Here is a 14,033-nt window from a genome sequence, read left to right as displayed (position 1 = left end):
AAAAAAAAAAAAAAGGCAGGCCAAATAGCTCAGTGGATTAAAGCACCTGCTTAGGTAGATGCAAAGGCAGGGTGTTCATCCACTGGTCTGCCATGCTGGCCCCGCCCCCAGCGCTTGCTGAGGCAGAAATTGAGACTAGGTGTGGTGGTGTGCCTGCATGTGCCGCTAATCCCAGCACTTGGGAGGCTATAAACAGAAAGATCCCTGTACACCCTGTCCTAAAAAAAAAAAAAAAGCTGGGGCCTAACAAGGTGTGGTGACACATGCCTGTAATACCAGCATCTGGAGGCTGAGGAGGATTACTTCAAGTGTGAGACCAGCTTGGACTATATGGTGAGTTCCCAAACTACAAAGAAAGAACCTTTCTCAAAAAAAAGGGGCTGGTGAGATGGCTCAGTGGTCTAAAGCACCTACTTAGAACAAGCTAAGCTAAGCAAAAGCACAGGGACCACGGTTCAATCCCCCAGCACCACATGCCATCCAGCCCTGCCCCCTGGTGGGCTGAGCTGGCCACACACACACACACACACACACACACACACACACACACTAAAATACATAAATAAATAAATGTTTTTAAAAAGATAATTTCTAAAAAGTAAAAAAATAAAAAAAGACTGGAAGCACGTTGGAAGCAGAGCTGTTGAAAAAAAAAAAAAAATCATGGCCTCCAAAGCAAAGAAAAATGCTAGTACCTATAAAGCTGAGGCAGCGGAGAGCTTGGTTGCTGAAAAGATTCATATTAAAGGAAATCAAATACTTTACATTGGTGCAATGTAATTACACCTTGAGGGCATGAGAAGAACCTGAAAGATCTCACCTTTTACACACTCAGCAGTGGAAAAGTGAAAGACTGGAGAAGAGAGGGCCAGGGCGTGTTGCTTAAGAATGGCAGTTTAAGGAATGTGTTTGTGGGGATTTGGTTCCTTGTACTCAGAGAACTCAGCAGCCAAGATAGGGGGTGCTGGCTACTGTCTGAGTGGCAGGAGACCTTGGCATCATCCATGTGCTTCTGGTTTTAAAGACATGCAGAATGTAATAGCTACAGGATTATACAGGCTTTCACCCAGATTTCACATGGAGGCCTGGGAGGACATTCAATGTGCCCCTGAGAGGGCACTGTGTGAAGCTGTGAGAGTGAAGAAAAAAGGGCATGGAGACCCCAAGAAGCTGGAGAAGCACTTGGTCCAGTGCTTGGCACTCGGAAATCATCCTAGTTTCAGCTGCTATTAGAAGGAGGCAAACAACCCCCAAACCAACTGGCATTAGATCTTCAAGAGAGATAATTCCCGGGTGTCTTCTGGGTCATGCTGTTATGGTTTAGATCTAAAATGCCTCCTAAGATGGGCATGGTGGTGGATGTCTGCAATCTCAGCACTTGGATGCCTGAGGCAAGAGGATTGCCTTGAGTTTGAGTTTCATACAACAAACTGATAGTGAGTTCCAGCCCAGCCTGGACTACATAGTAAGACCTTGTCTCAAAAAACGCAAGGATCTGAGTTTAGTTCCTTCCCTGGCAAGAACAAAAGTATGAGTTCAATCCCTGGAAAAAAAAAAAAAAAAAAAAAAAAGTAAAACGCCCCTTAACAGTCTTACATTCAGAAGTGGGGTTTCTGGAAGGTGTCCAGATCAAGGGCTGCTATATTTATCAGTAGATTAAAACACTGACAAGTTTATAACTGAATGCACTCTTAGGGGCTGGGCCTGGCTGGAGGTGGGTCACCAGTGTGACCCAGAAGGGTGCACTCTAGTCCTGAGTTCCTCTCTTCTCTCCACTCTGTCTCAGGCTGAGCCCCTTTTCTCCCCCATGCCCTGCTGCTGTGTCATTTAAAGCCTTGCTACCAACCAACCAACCAAACTAAATCCTTCAAGAGCTATGAGCTGAAATACACCTCTACTCTAAATTGTGGGGATCAGGTATTTTGTCCAAGAGACAAGGAAAATGACTAGCAAATGTCCCACCAATTCTCCGGTTCACACAGTAAGTGGTTATCAATCAGTGCCCTAAGGTTTCAAGAAGGACTTGATATTCCATGTACTTTCCTCACTAAAATAAGCATCCAAATGGTTAAGCAAAACGTTTCAACATTTAAAGATTAAGTACTTAATTATCCAGAACCATCACTTAACAGATAATCGTTCAAACTTTCAGAAAATCTTCAAGGAGCAATGAGGGGGAAAGAGGAGAAGGCGACACAGTGCTATTTTTGTTTGGCTGCCTGGTGTGTTCTTTACTGCCGTCTCAAGTAAAAAAGTGAACTTGTTCCTAAACTCCCAGAGGGGCGGGAGGAGTGTCAGTTCAGTTCACAAAAGTCCTCATTATCCATAATGCAGAGGAAACGCTGGGACTGCGCTGAATCAGTAAGGATGCATCTAACAGCAACAAATATGGCAGATGTGAAAGGGGCTCTGGAGGCCAGGCTAGGCTGGAATCCCGCTGCCAGGACTGCTTCACACTGAAGAGAAGCGCTGTCTCGAGGGACAAGAGTAAAATCAGGAGAGTCCGTGAGCAGGCCTGTGTTTTACTGGGTGGGGCCCCGATGGTGGGTGTAAGGGATCACAGCTGGAGGGGATTTGAGAGATTAAAGACCTTTTGTGCTGAAATAATAACCCAGTAAAGATACAGGCGCTGGGCTTTGCTTCAAAAGAATGAGGGGCTCCTCCCCTCTGCACCTGTGCGTCCTGGCATCAGACTACTTCCCTGCGGTAGGAAATTTCCATAACAAAGAGCGAGGGGTGGGATAACGAAAGGAGAGAAGTGAGGGGCTGCCTCCAGCAGGAGATAGTGCAACAAGGCCCACAGGGGCCAGAGAAGAATAGGGAGGGCGCAAAGAAGGAAGCAAAGACCCCCTGCCTCCCTCCAGACCCTCCTAGCTTAAATAGATCAGAGAACTGCACAAGCAGACCACAGTCCACACCACCCCAGACAAGGAAAAAAGTTATCCTACAAAACATAGGGAATGACCCAAAGAGCTGAACTCTGCCTAAAACGGGAAGACTTGCTCATCAAAAGGCACAGATAAATAAACCCAGGAGCGCTGGACCACGACTGCCCTCACCCGCTGCCTCTCCGTGACTACCCGGTAGGCAGCTCTGAGGCCTCACGAAGGAAGCCCGGACTCCAGGTCCCTTGCACACGGGTGTTGCGGACTTGAAGCAACGAACTAGGGTCTGCCAAGGCCAGGTTGATCAGCAAGTTCTGCTTTTCGGAACTCAAAGGCACACCGTACTCCTCTCGAGTCCAATCTACCTACAGGTTTGTCGGGTTCTTAGCGCTCAAATTGCGCAGTTCGCTAATCAAGTCTCCCGGGGAGCTGGAGGTGGGTCAGAAGCAGTTCCTAGAGCAGAAATCAAAAAAACGAGGCTTCGAAAATGAAAGTCGCAAGTGGGTCACTCCAGGAGTCTGGGGCGCGGTCTCCGAGGGGCCTTGCCTGGAGCCCGCTGCCCGTCGGTCCCCACCCAGAGGCCCCCGGAGGAGTTGCCCACACCCCGAGCCCTCGTGCTGCGTTCGCTGAGTCACAGCAGTCGCGGCCTGCGGACTCGAATTTTGCAACCCTGGCTGCTGTTCGACCTTTAGAATCGTGTTGTCCCCCAGCAACAGGGAGTAGGGAACGAAGTCGGTTGAGCCCCGTGGAAAACCTAGGGCACAGCAGTAGCAGGAGGTCTTGGGTGGCAGGAGGGACCCCATGCAGCCGTGTCCACGAAGCGGACAGGTGGACACGTCCCTCCTGTCTTTCCTTTCACAACGCTCCCCAAAAGAAATGCAGCAAGAGACAAGAAGCTCCTTCCACGTCCATGCACCCGTCTCACCTGCCAAGCGGCGGAACTCGCTCTCGCGGAGCTCTTGCAGGCTGTAGCCGTGGGCGAGGGACGATGCGCCCGGGTCCCAGCCCTGCGCAAAGGCCAGGAGCTCGGCCCCCAGACCCGCCGCCCCGCCGGCCATGGCCCACGCCTGCCCACGCTGCCGTCCAGCCGGCGGGTCTGAACGTCAGCTAGGCCGACCTCGGCGACTCCGCCCGGGGTGCGCCTCCTTGTGGCACCGGCGGCCCGGGGCGGCGCCTAGCTCGTTCGGGACGCGCTGAGTCACTGGTTTCGCTTCTTTCCAGCCCTTCGTACCGGGGACGGGACTCGAACGCGCGCGTTTGTTGTCTTTGAACAAACTCCCAGTGGAGCCCACAGACAGGCCTCCGACACACACACGACGACGTCCTAGCCTGTTGTCACGGAAGTGCCAGTGGAGAGTACCGGGGTCTTTTCCTGCTCTGCGAGCGCCTGGGTTCTCAGCCACTGGGCTGCAGCTGAACGACGGGCGGCGGCTCCGCGGGTCAAGCCTTCGGGTTTCTGAGAAAGCGTAGGCTCTGAGGATGGGAAAGCAATCCGTGGGAGACCAAGCGACTGCGCTCGTCGGACTGGGAAGTGCCCAGACCCGCAGGGCGAGGGCGCCCCTGGCTCCTCCCTCCCTGCAGCGCCCTGAACGCCTGAGGCGGGAGAGCCGCATCTCCGGCCCCACTGCGTCCCACGAGCCGGAGCAGACTAAAAGCACCGGCGAGCAGCGTGGGCAGGGGCGGGACGGGGAGGGCGCGGCTCCCATGCGGTCACAGGTGTCGGGCCCGCTAAGCGGATGGGGTGCCAGGAGAACAGGTACTGCGAAAGCCTGGCGAGGGGAAGGCGACATGGTGGAGCGCCCTAGCTTGCTACGGAGGCGGAGGTAGAGGCAGGAGAGGTGGTGGGCTTATCGCTCCCAGACCTTTCATTGTGCGCAAGACGAGGGACCCGAGTCAAGGACCTTGCAGCGGGCGACACCCAGGCGCCGGCGCGAACTGCATGGCAACGGTGGTCCAGCACGCGCATCACCAAGTGCAGCCCTGCCTGCCGTCCCGGGCGCTGCTGCCCGTCAGGGGCGGAGCTAGGGTCCTGGCTAGAGGCGGTAGGGGCTTACTTGGAGACTCCGGTGGTGCACAATCGACGGGTGTCAGGACTGGCTCAGGGTGACTGGCTCAGTGCCATAGGTGCTGGATTCAGAGGGAAGGGTCTGAGATACAAGGATATACTACGGCGACTTGGGCAAGGTCCGGTGAAGGTACATTTAGGCTCAGAACTCAAGAAGCTTTGGAGACTCAGTCACTTAGAGGGTTGTCAACCAGGCGTCTTAGAAGCTGGAGGACAAGGCAGAGCCCTGGCAACAGGGGCACTTAAAGTGTTTCTGCCTCCTGCCACATTCCATGAGAAGGTTGAGGTACACAGAGGACAGCACCTTGGTGGCATTCGAGGCTGAGATGCCAATTAGGAGAATAATAAACGTGCAGGTCAAGTGGTGTGTGGTGACCTAAGTGGAAACAGTTGTTATCTCAGTAGGGACGGCAGTGAGTCAAGTCTTAATCAAGTAAAGAAGGTTGGGGGCTGTCCCTAGCTTTAGAAGAGCTTTGCTTCTCAGTCTTGGTGGGGGGGGGGCGGGGGGGCTCAATGGTGGTGCATCAAACTTTCTGCCAAAATGTCTGGATGGGTGGGTGTTTCCAAAACGGCAGAATTCAGTTGGGAAAATGAAATTAACTTAGCATCTTAATGCACACTCTCTTACAAAGAGAACCTGTTGGTCTAGCCACTCAGGTAGCTAGGAATCAGAAAAGGGGAATCAGCAATGGAGCAGGTTTCTGTCCAAAACTTAGCAGTGTGTAATCTTGGAAACAGCTTTGGAGCTGCAGAAAGAAAAATCAGAAACCCCGGAAGCTCCCACCCATGGAGTGAAATGAAATCTTTTTTATGAATAGAAGTGAAAAAGGGCAGCTGGCAATCATGATAGGGTGGAGAACAAGGCTCCATTATAGCCACACTCAGAATGTTCCGAACATCAGAGCACCCAGCAGCAGGCCACAGGAGGGAGACCACGGAGGGTGGGAGACCCAGGCAGTGATCTATCTGCCTAGAGCTTTTTTCTCTTGGGTTGATTTGTGAGCAGGTCCACTGGACCAGGCCAGCCCTCCTGGTCCCTTCCTGGCTGACAGCTCACTTCCTTCCTGCTCCTTCCCCCTAAATCTTATCACCACCAGCACAGGGCAAGGATCTGGTACCAGTTGTTCCATTTACCAACTGGCAGATATACTCAAGAATGCTTCCACTCCAGCCATCTACACTTTCTCACTCATGAATTTAGCAAAAATGTGACAACACACTATCCTAGATGCTTTGAACAAAAAGATTATTAGTGCCTGGGTGTTCAGGGTCTGTGATGCGTGGTCAGCTTGCTTTGGTTCCTATCTAGCATTCATTCCCTCTGATTTTACTTTGTGAAGCACCCAGACAGAGTAGCCGTATGGCCCAAGTGGGGCTGACCCTGCCTTCAGCTTCAAAATATGCCCTCTCCTGGCTCTTGCTATACCAGGTGGGTGAATCCAAGCCATTGTGTGGCTTTCTCCTACCTGCTATTTCTAGTTTAAGGATGATCCAATCAAAGTAAAATTATAGGCTCCACGTTTGAGCATTTTTCTTTTGATATAAGCCAATAAATAAGTAATTTCTCCAGCTGCTTGCATTCTCTGCAATCTTAAAAGAAAGCTGATGGGGGGAATGGCAGAACTGAAAAGTAGAGAAAGAGAAATACAGTCCTGATCAAACTAAATGACCTGAATGACCACTTTTGTCAGCTATGGGAATCAGCAATCCTTTGTATCTGAGATGAACTTTTTGTTTTTTGTTTGTTTGTTTGTTTTTGTTTTGTGGAACTGGGGATTGAACTCAGGACCTTGCGCTTGCCAGGCAAGCACTTATTCTACTGAGCTATTTCCCCAGCCCAAGATGAACTTTCTTATAACAAAAAGCATCTAACTGAAATAGCTCAAGATGTACACAAATGCAGAGAGAGTATACCAAACACCAACTGGATTTGGGGGTGCAAGCCTGTAACCCTATCTGCTCGAGAGGCTGAGACAAAAGGATCAAATGTTCAAGACCAGCCTACACAACTTTGCAAGACCCTGACTCAAAATAAAAAGTAAAGACAAGTATGGTGGCTCATGCCTGTCATCCTAGCACTCCGAAAAGCCAAAGTGGTTACCATTTGTGAAATAAGGTTACAATTTGTTCTCCTTTCCATTAGAATAAGGCACCCCAGTTCTCTTGGACACAAGGCTACCTGCAATAAAGACCACTGCCCAGCTTCTCTTCGTGCTATGTATGGCCACAAAATTAAGTTCTGGCCAAAGAGATTAGGCAGAACAGTGAGAAACTTCCAAGAAACGTCCTCTAACTTAAGAGCAAGCCTTTCTTTATGCCCCCCCCCCCTTCTGCTTGTAAGACAGAGATCGTGGCAGGAGGCCAAGCAGCCATTATGACAGGTGGAAGCCACAGACAGCAAAATAAAAATAAAAACGTTTTGGTCTGATTGGTCCCTTTGTGTTGAGAAGTTCCCTGCCTACCCTGGCCTATTTAAGTCCTTTTGAGAGAGCAATGTTCCTATGTAGCTCTGTCACACTTAACTGAACCAAAGCCAGGAGAATACACTAGTGACTCCACTCACAGAGGGAGAGTTTGCTTTGAGTGAGCACCAGTGTGAGCTGAAATTCAAACCCACTTGTGATTCAAGTAGTTTCTACCCCTTCCCTAGATGGCTTAAGAAACACACAATTTGGTTAAGGGAAAACGTACAAGGGGAAATAGCAGCGAAAGCCAAAGCCCAAGAGTAACAATGGAAAGGTGGGGCTGAGCAGTACAGGGCAGAGACTTTGCAATCCTGGGTTTGTGACTGTGGGCAGTCCATGGCCACCCAGCTGCCAGGAGTCCCTCCAGGGCAGCCTTTGCTGAGCTTGCATCCCAGGAGGATGGGTCTCTGACAAAGCATGGCCTCTCTGTCATACTGGTATCTTTGTTACCTGGGTTCTGGGTTCCAGGCCTCTGGATCCACCCAACTGGGGCTCAGAGTCAAGTGGCCACCAATCAGACATGGCCTCAAGTTCTCTCTCCTGACCCCAGCCTCATGATCTCTGTCATGCTGCTCTGGTTCAAGCATGTCAGAAGGCTCCATATTGAACGATCCATTATTTGTTGGAAGGGGAAGAGATCCCTTACAAAGTAATACCCTTTGTATTTCATTTACAGATAGGTGTGTTCATTCTTTTTTTCATTTGAAAACTTTTTTTTTTTTTTTTTTTTGCAGAACCGGGGATTGAACTCAGGCCCTTGCGCTTGCCAAGGAAGCGCTTATTCTGAGTCATCTCCCTGGCCCCGCAAAACGTTTTAATAGGCAAATTAAACATTTATTTAAAAAATAGTATAATGTCAACTTGACAATATCTTTTTCTGTTTTGTTGTTGTTCTGCTCTGTAGACAGTCTCTATGTAGCCTGCTCCTCCCATTCAGTGAATCTCTTTTGGGGGAGAAGGCGCCACTAGCTACCTCCCTCCTCTTCATCGAAGTTTTCTCTTCACTTTCTCCATGGGCTTCAGTTCTCACTTTGGATCCTTCCTGGGTCCAGGGAACCCACTTTCCTACTTCTTTTCTTCCTCTCCTTGCTATATTCCAGTGTCTGAATGGCAACTCTCAGAAAGGCTTTCTCTGCTGCTCACGTCATCTTCCCCAGTCTCTATGTAATCCATACTGGCCTTGAACTTGCTATGCTGCCCTGGCTGGCTTCCTTGGCTTCCTAAGTGTCATCCCAGTAAACTTCAAGATATCTCACTTGGTTCAGCCTAGTATTTCCCATATGTATTTTACCTCCACTTAAAAAATAAATACTAATTAACATGCTGGAGTTTCTTGAAGCAGTTTTTAAAATTGTGGTAAAGAGGGCCAGCCAAATAGCTCAGCAGATTAAAGCACCTGCTTAGGCAGGCGTAGGGACCAGAGTTCAATCCCCAGGGTGCTATGCTAGACCCACCTGAGGCGCGCTGAGACTGGGCGAGGTGGCACACTCCTGTAACCCCAACGCTTGGGAGGCTGAAAACAGGAGGACCACTATGAGTCCAATCTGTGTAGTGAGACCCTGCAGATCCAGTACTAAATATGTTGTAAAAAATTGTGGCAAAGTAAATATAACATTTACTATTTTAAATATCAAATGTACAGTTCAGTATGCTTCCACTGCTGTACTGTACATCTCTAGAACTTTTTGTCTTGGAAAACAACTCCACCAAACAATTCAACCATCTCCTCCTGCCCCCAGCCCCTTACCACTACCATTCCCCTGTTTTTAATGCACTTGATAGTCAAGATAACTCATGTAAGTATTCACCTTTTTAATACTATCTACTGTAAACATAATGACAGTTTTAGGGTATTACCAAGTGAAATTTGGTTTACTTTTCAAAATCCTCTTGGCCAAAGGAATTACATAATATTTAGCTTAAATATTTCCCTTTTGCTCTTGCTGAATTTTGCAATCCTCCAGGGTGGCAGGGGGAGCAAGGGCAGTTTGTATAGTATGAAACTTAAAAGTAAATTTAAAAAAGAATATATTCTGAAGCACTCTCCTCCTTCATAAAATATTTAACATATACCTTCTACATAATTTAACTCATCTGTAAGCTACTTGACATTTCCTAATACAATGTAAATGTTACTTAGTTGCACATATATTATTTTTTAGAAATAATTACAAGAAAAACAAGTCTGCATCTAGTCAACAGACATATAATTTTTCCCCTGAATGTTTCTGGTCTGTGCTTGATTGAACCCATGGTTGTAGATACAGAGGGCCAACAATATGTTGATCTAATATTTTGGATATATTGGATTAAAATAAATTTCATCTGTTTCATTTTACTATATGGCTACTAAAATTTTTTAAGTTATGCATATAGTCCAGTGTATTCCTCTTGGACTAGGAAAATATTGCATAGCCTATGGTATTCAGACCTCCATCTCGAAAATGTGACTAAACTTCTTTAGAAGGAAATACCAGGCTGGGGAGATTGTCTGGAAATCTAAGCACCTGCCTAGCAAGCACCAGGACCTGGGTTCTATCCCCAGTACCGCCTGCCATGCCAGCCCAGGAACCCCACTCACACCAAACTGGTCACCAAAACCAGGAGTGGTGGTACATGCCTGTAATCCCAGGAATGGGGAGGCTGAGACAGGAGGATCTCTATGAGTCCAAGCTGCATAGCGAGACCCAGTACCAAATAAATAGATTTTTAAAAATTTTTAAAAGGGAGATACCATGTTAGAGAATGGATAAACAGCCACCCCCTTTTAGAAATGGCTCATCACAGGGCTGGCTAGATAGCTCAGCAGATTAAAGCATCTGCTTAGGCAGACGCAGGGTCCAGGGTTTCGATTCCCAGGATGCCATGCCAGCCCCCCCACCAGGGCACAATGAGACATGAATGAGACCGTGTGTGGTGGAGCACGCCTGCAATCCCAGCGCTTGAGAGGCTGAAAACAGGAGGATCCTTGAGTCTGATCTACGTAGTGAGACCCTGTAGACTCTGTACTAAATACATTAAAAAAAGACTCATCACTTCTTGCCTCGAACAAAGGACTGAATGAGGCAAGCCAAAAACTGCAACAAGGTTTGAAAAATGAGGGGTGAGGGAGAAACTGTCTCTGGAGAGTACACATGGGTTGAGCAAGAAAAGATAGCAAAACTGAAGTATATCATGGTATGGAAAACACAGGGTGGGCTACGAGAAGAGTCCCCATAGTGGGTCCTTCATTGAGTCCTGTCACTTTCATGGCATCCACATCTGTGGGATCCTGAGAGTGGAGCTGCGCAGATCCTGGGATCCCACCATGCCTCCCTTCCCTGCAGTCTAAGCCACAGCCTATCTCCTAGCTCACCACCAAGAAAGTCTTCACTTTCCTTCTTTCAGCGTACTCAATTTGCCAGATGATTTATGTCCCTAAAGGACTGATGCAAGCCTACTCTCAAATTAGGCTTCAATGCCAGGATAGTCTATTTTAAGTAAACCCCTAAAAGCAGAACCTATATACCTTTAAAGAAAATGGGGCTCTGTTTCCTGTTTGCATGCTATGAACAACTCTCTACCATGCACCACTGCCTTTGTAGGGCAAGGATTGGTGTTACGGTTTCTGTCTAGCTGTTCCCCAAGCCTCATGCAGTCACTGGGGTGGCTTCTAGAGCTTGTGATTAATTCATGAGCCAATGCAGGGATAATGGGTGTGAGTGCTGCACCCATCCCAGGGCAGACAGGCTGCATGCAATATAAGGGAGAGAGTGCCACAGCCACTGCTCCTCCCTTTTGGCTCTTGTTGTTTTGCCGTATTCTGCCGCCACCAACTGCTGCCCTCTGCCCTGGAGTCAGCTGAGTATGGACTGAAACCTCCACTAACTGTGAGCTAAATAAAACTTTCCTTCCTTAATTTTGGGTGTCAGCTATTTTGTCCCAGCAATGAGAGAAAAGCAACAAAGACAGTCTGTAAATAAGGAAAGGCCTTATTGGGTTTTCTGGTTAATCCTGACTAGAAAACATTAAGGCTTCAGTAGAGAAAGCAATTAACAAGACAAGAAGGGAGGTGGACATGCAGAGCACAGGGGAAGCAAGGTGCTGGAAATCAAAGTAGCTATCTCTCACCCAAATCCAATAAAATCCAAGGGAAACAAGGGGTATCCCCTTAAAAGAAAAAAATATATGTATTTACATAATATATAAAATGTCATATAATATATAAATATCATATCCAGTCCTACTCCAGGGCCACTGTATCAGTGCATTAGCCCCCTTACCTGTCAATCAATGCAACCTTCTATGTCAGGTCCTTTTTAACAAACCCATAAATTCTAAAGATTCTGACAGGCTCACTTAGGAATGTATACACAGACAATAAGGTAGGGATTAGGGGTCTTGGGATCTGAGATTTATCTATGACAGCACAGGGAATCAATCAGATTATGACAAATTCTAGGTAGGGGAAAGGGCCCTTGAATCCCCATTACAACAGTCAAGAGCAAAGGGCCACAGGTTTTATTTCTGGCTCTGGACACCCCTACTCTCTCTCACAGGGTTACTCTCTGTCCCCTTTTCCTTCTTTCATGAAAATAGGAGCTTTTTTTCTAAACCTCATTATTTCTAATTATTTATTTGTATTTTAGGGAAAGGTCTACAGGGTGTTCAGGGTCTCACTACTAGATCGGACTCGTAGTGATCCGCCTGTCCACAGCCTCCCAAGAGCTGGGATTATAGGCATGCGCCACCACACCCAGTCTCAATTACCATCTCAGCATGCCCTGGGGGCGGGGCCAGCACAGCAGGTTCGAGGATTGAACCCCTGGTCCCTGCGCCTGCTTGCAGGCGCTTTAATCTGCTGAGCAATTTGGCCAGCCCTCCTCAGTGCTGGTTTTACAGGACACAGAATGAAAGAGCGATGGGACCACAGAGGCTTTCACCCCAACTTTAGAAGGCCCAAGACACCAAGCAGTACATGGAACAGGAAGTGAAGGCAAAAGCTCAGCAGAAATCCTAGAAAGTGGGAGCCGCCAGGAATGTGGAGTAGACTGAGGAGAGCCACAAGAAGTGAGCAAAGCCAGCCCAAGAGAGAAACCACAAGAGCTACAACCACCAGAGACACTGCAGAGGTGGGTTCATCTGGGCTCTGTGGAGCTCACATCCTACACGTTCTGCCCTGGGGGCTGGATGTGGAGTTACAGTTAATGTTCTCCCCGCTGCATTTCAGTCTTGTTGTAGTCCCCCTTTGGAAATGGGACTGTTTACCTCATGCCATATGTCAGCAGTGTTTAATCTGATCTTTAAAGAGACTCATAGCTAAGAGCTACTGTTTTATACAACTCATTACTGACTATACACTAGTTACCCATAGCTAGTTACTAGTTGCTTGTTACCTACTAGTTACACAGACTGATTAACCTTTACTAATTAACCACAATTAGTTACCCACAGCTAGTTAGCCAGTGCTGGTTACCTTTTACTAAATTACACAGAATCAGTTAGCCATCATTACCCACAATTTGTTACTTAAAAGTAGCGAGCAACTAGTTACCCACAGCTAGTAACCTAGATACCCATGGCTACTAACACGTTAGCCATTGCTCAATACCCAGCACTGGTTGCCACTGCTAGTTACCAATTATTGGCCAATAACTAGTTACAAACTATTTGTCTTTTTATCAACTAATTACCACTTGTTAGCTACCAAGAACTAGTCATCACTAGTTAGCCATGATTATTCACTGCTGATTGTTACTAGTTAACCATGACCAGTTACTCATTGGTTCCTAATGACTAATTTTCCATTAACCATTGCTAGCTTTCAGTTACTAATTACCAATGACCAGTTACACATAACTGAACATCACTAGTAATTTCACCACTACCTACAATTGGATACTAATTACTAGCTGCTCACAAATAGCCCTAGCTTTAGCAACCAGAAAGTTACCTACTAGTTACCAATGACTAGTTTCTACAGTCCATTAACCATTGCTAGCTATCAATTACTACTTTCCAATGACTAGTAGTCCACTAGTTACCAAATATTAGTTTCCACAACTAGCCATTGCTAGTTACTACGTTCTAGTTGCCAATAAAATTACTGACTACTTGCCTACAACTGGTTAACCTTTGCTAGTTACTACTTGCCAATGACTAATCACACAAAGTTACCAATAACTACCCACAGCTAGCTAATTATGGCTGGTTATCACTAACCTAGCAGTTATCAATAAAATTGCCCACAAACCCATGGTTATTAGTTGGTATTAACTAGCCAGTCACACCTAATTACCAATTAATACCCACAACTAGTTACCAGTAATGACTAGTTACCCATAGCTAAACAGTTCCCAGTAACCAGGACTAACAACTAATCACCAGTGACTAGTTGCCCACTAGTTACCAGTAGACAGGAGAAATTACCCACAACTAATCATCAGTGATGAGCTGTCCACAAGGACTGCAAATGAATTCCAAGCCATGAGCAACTCTCTGCCTTGGAGCTGACCAACTATACAAGGACTGAAACTTCTACAATGTGAGCCAAAATAAACCTCTCCACTTTTACGAAAACTGGCTGACTTCCAAACATAAAGCACCTGCTAAATTCTACCGTAAGTGGCATATTCTAAA

General features: G+C 47.3%; 1 protein-coding gene across 3 annotated transcripts in view; it reads right to left on the bottom strand.

Moving 5' to 3' along the window:
• Positions 1 to 4,561, bottom strand: part of Mocos (molybdenum cofactor sulfurase) — a 55,873-nt gene extending 51,312 nt beyond the window's left edge. For 2 of the 3 annotated variants that reach the window (XM_023714390.1, XM_023714394.1), the window contains exon 1: positions 3,811 to 4,561. In XM_023714390.1, the coding sequence (XP_023570158.1) occupies positions 3,811 to 3,943 (133 nt within the window). In that variant the 5' untranslated portion in view covers positions 3,944 to 4,561. The remainder of the gene's footprint in view (positions 1 to 3,810) is intronic. The other variant, XM_004623711.3, reaches the window with a different exon arrangement.
• Positions 4,562 to 14,033: the final 9,472 nt, after the last annotated feature.

Source organism: Octodon degus, unplaced genomic scaffold (genome assembly GCF_000260255.1).
Source record: "Octodon degus isolate 3935 unplaced genomic scaffold, OctDeg1.0 scaffold00003, whole genome shotgun sequence".
NCBI lineage: Eukaryota > Metazoa > Chordata > Mammalia > Rodentia > Octodontidae > Octodon > Octodon degus.
This window is presented reverse-complemented; position numbering and strand designations above follow the sequence as displayed.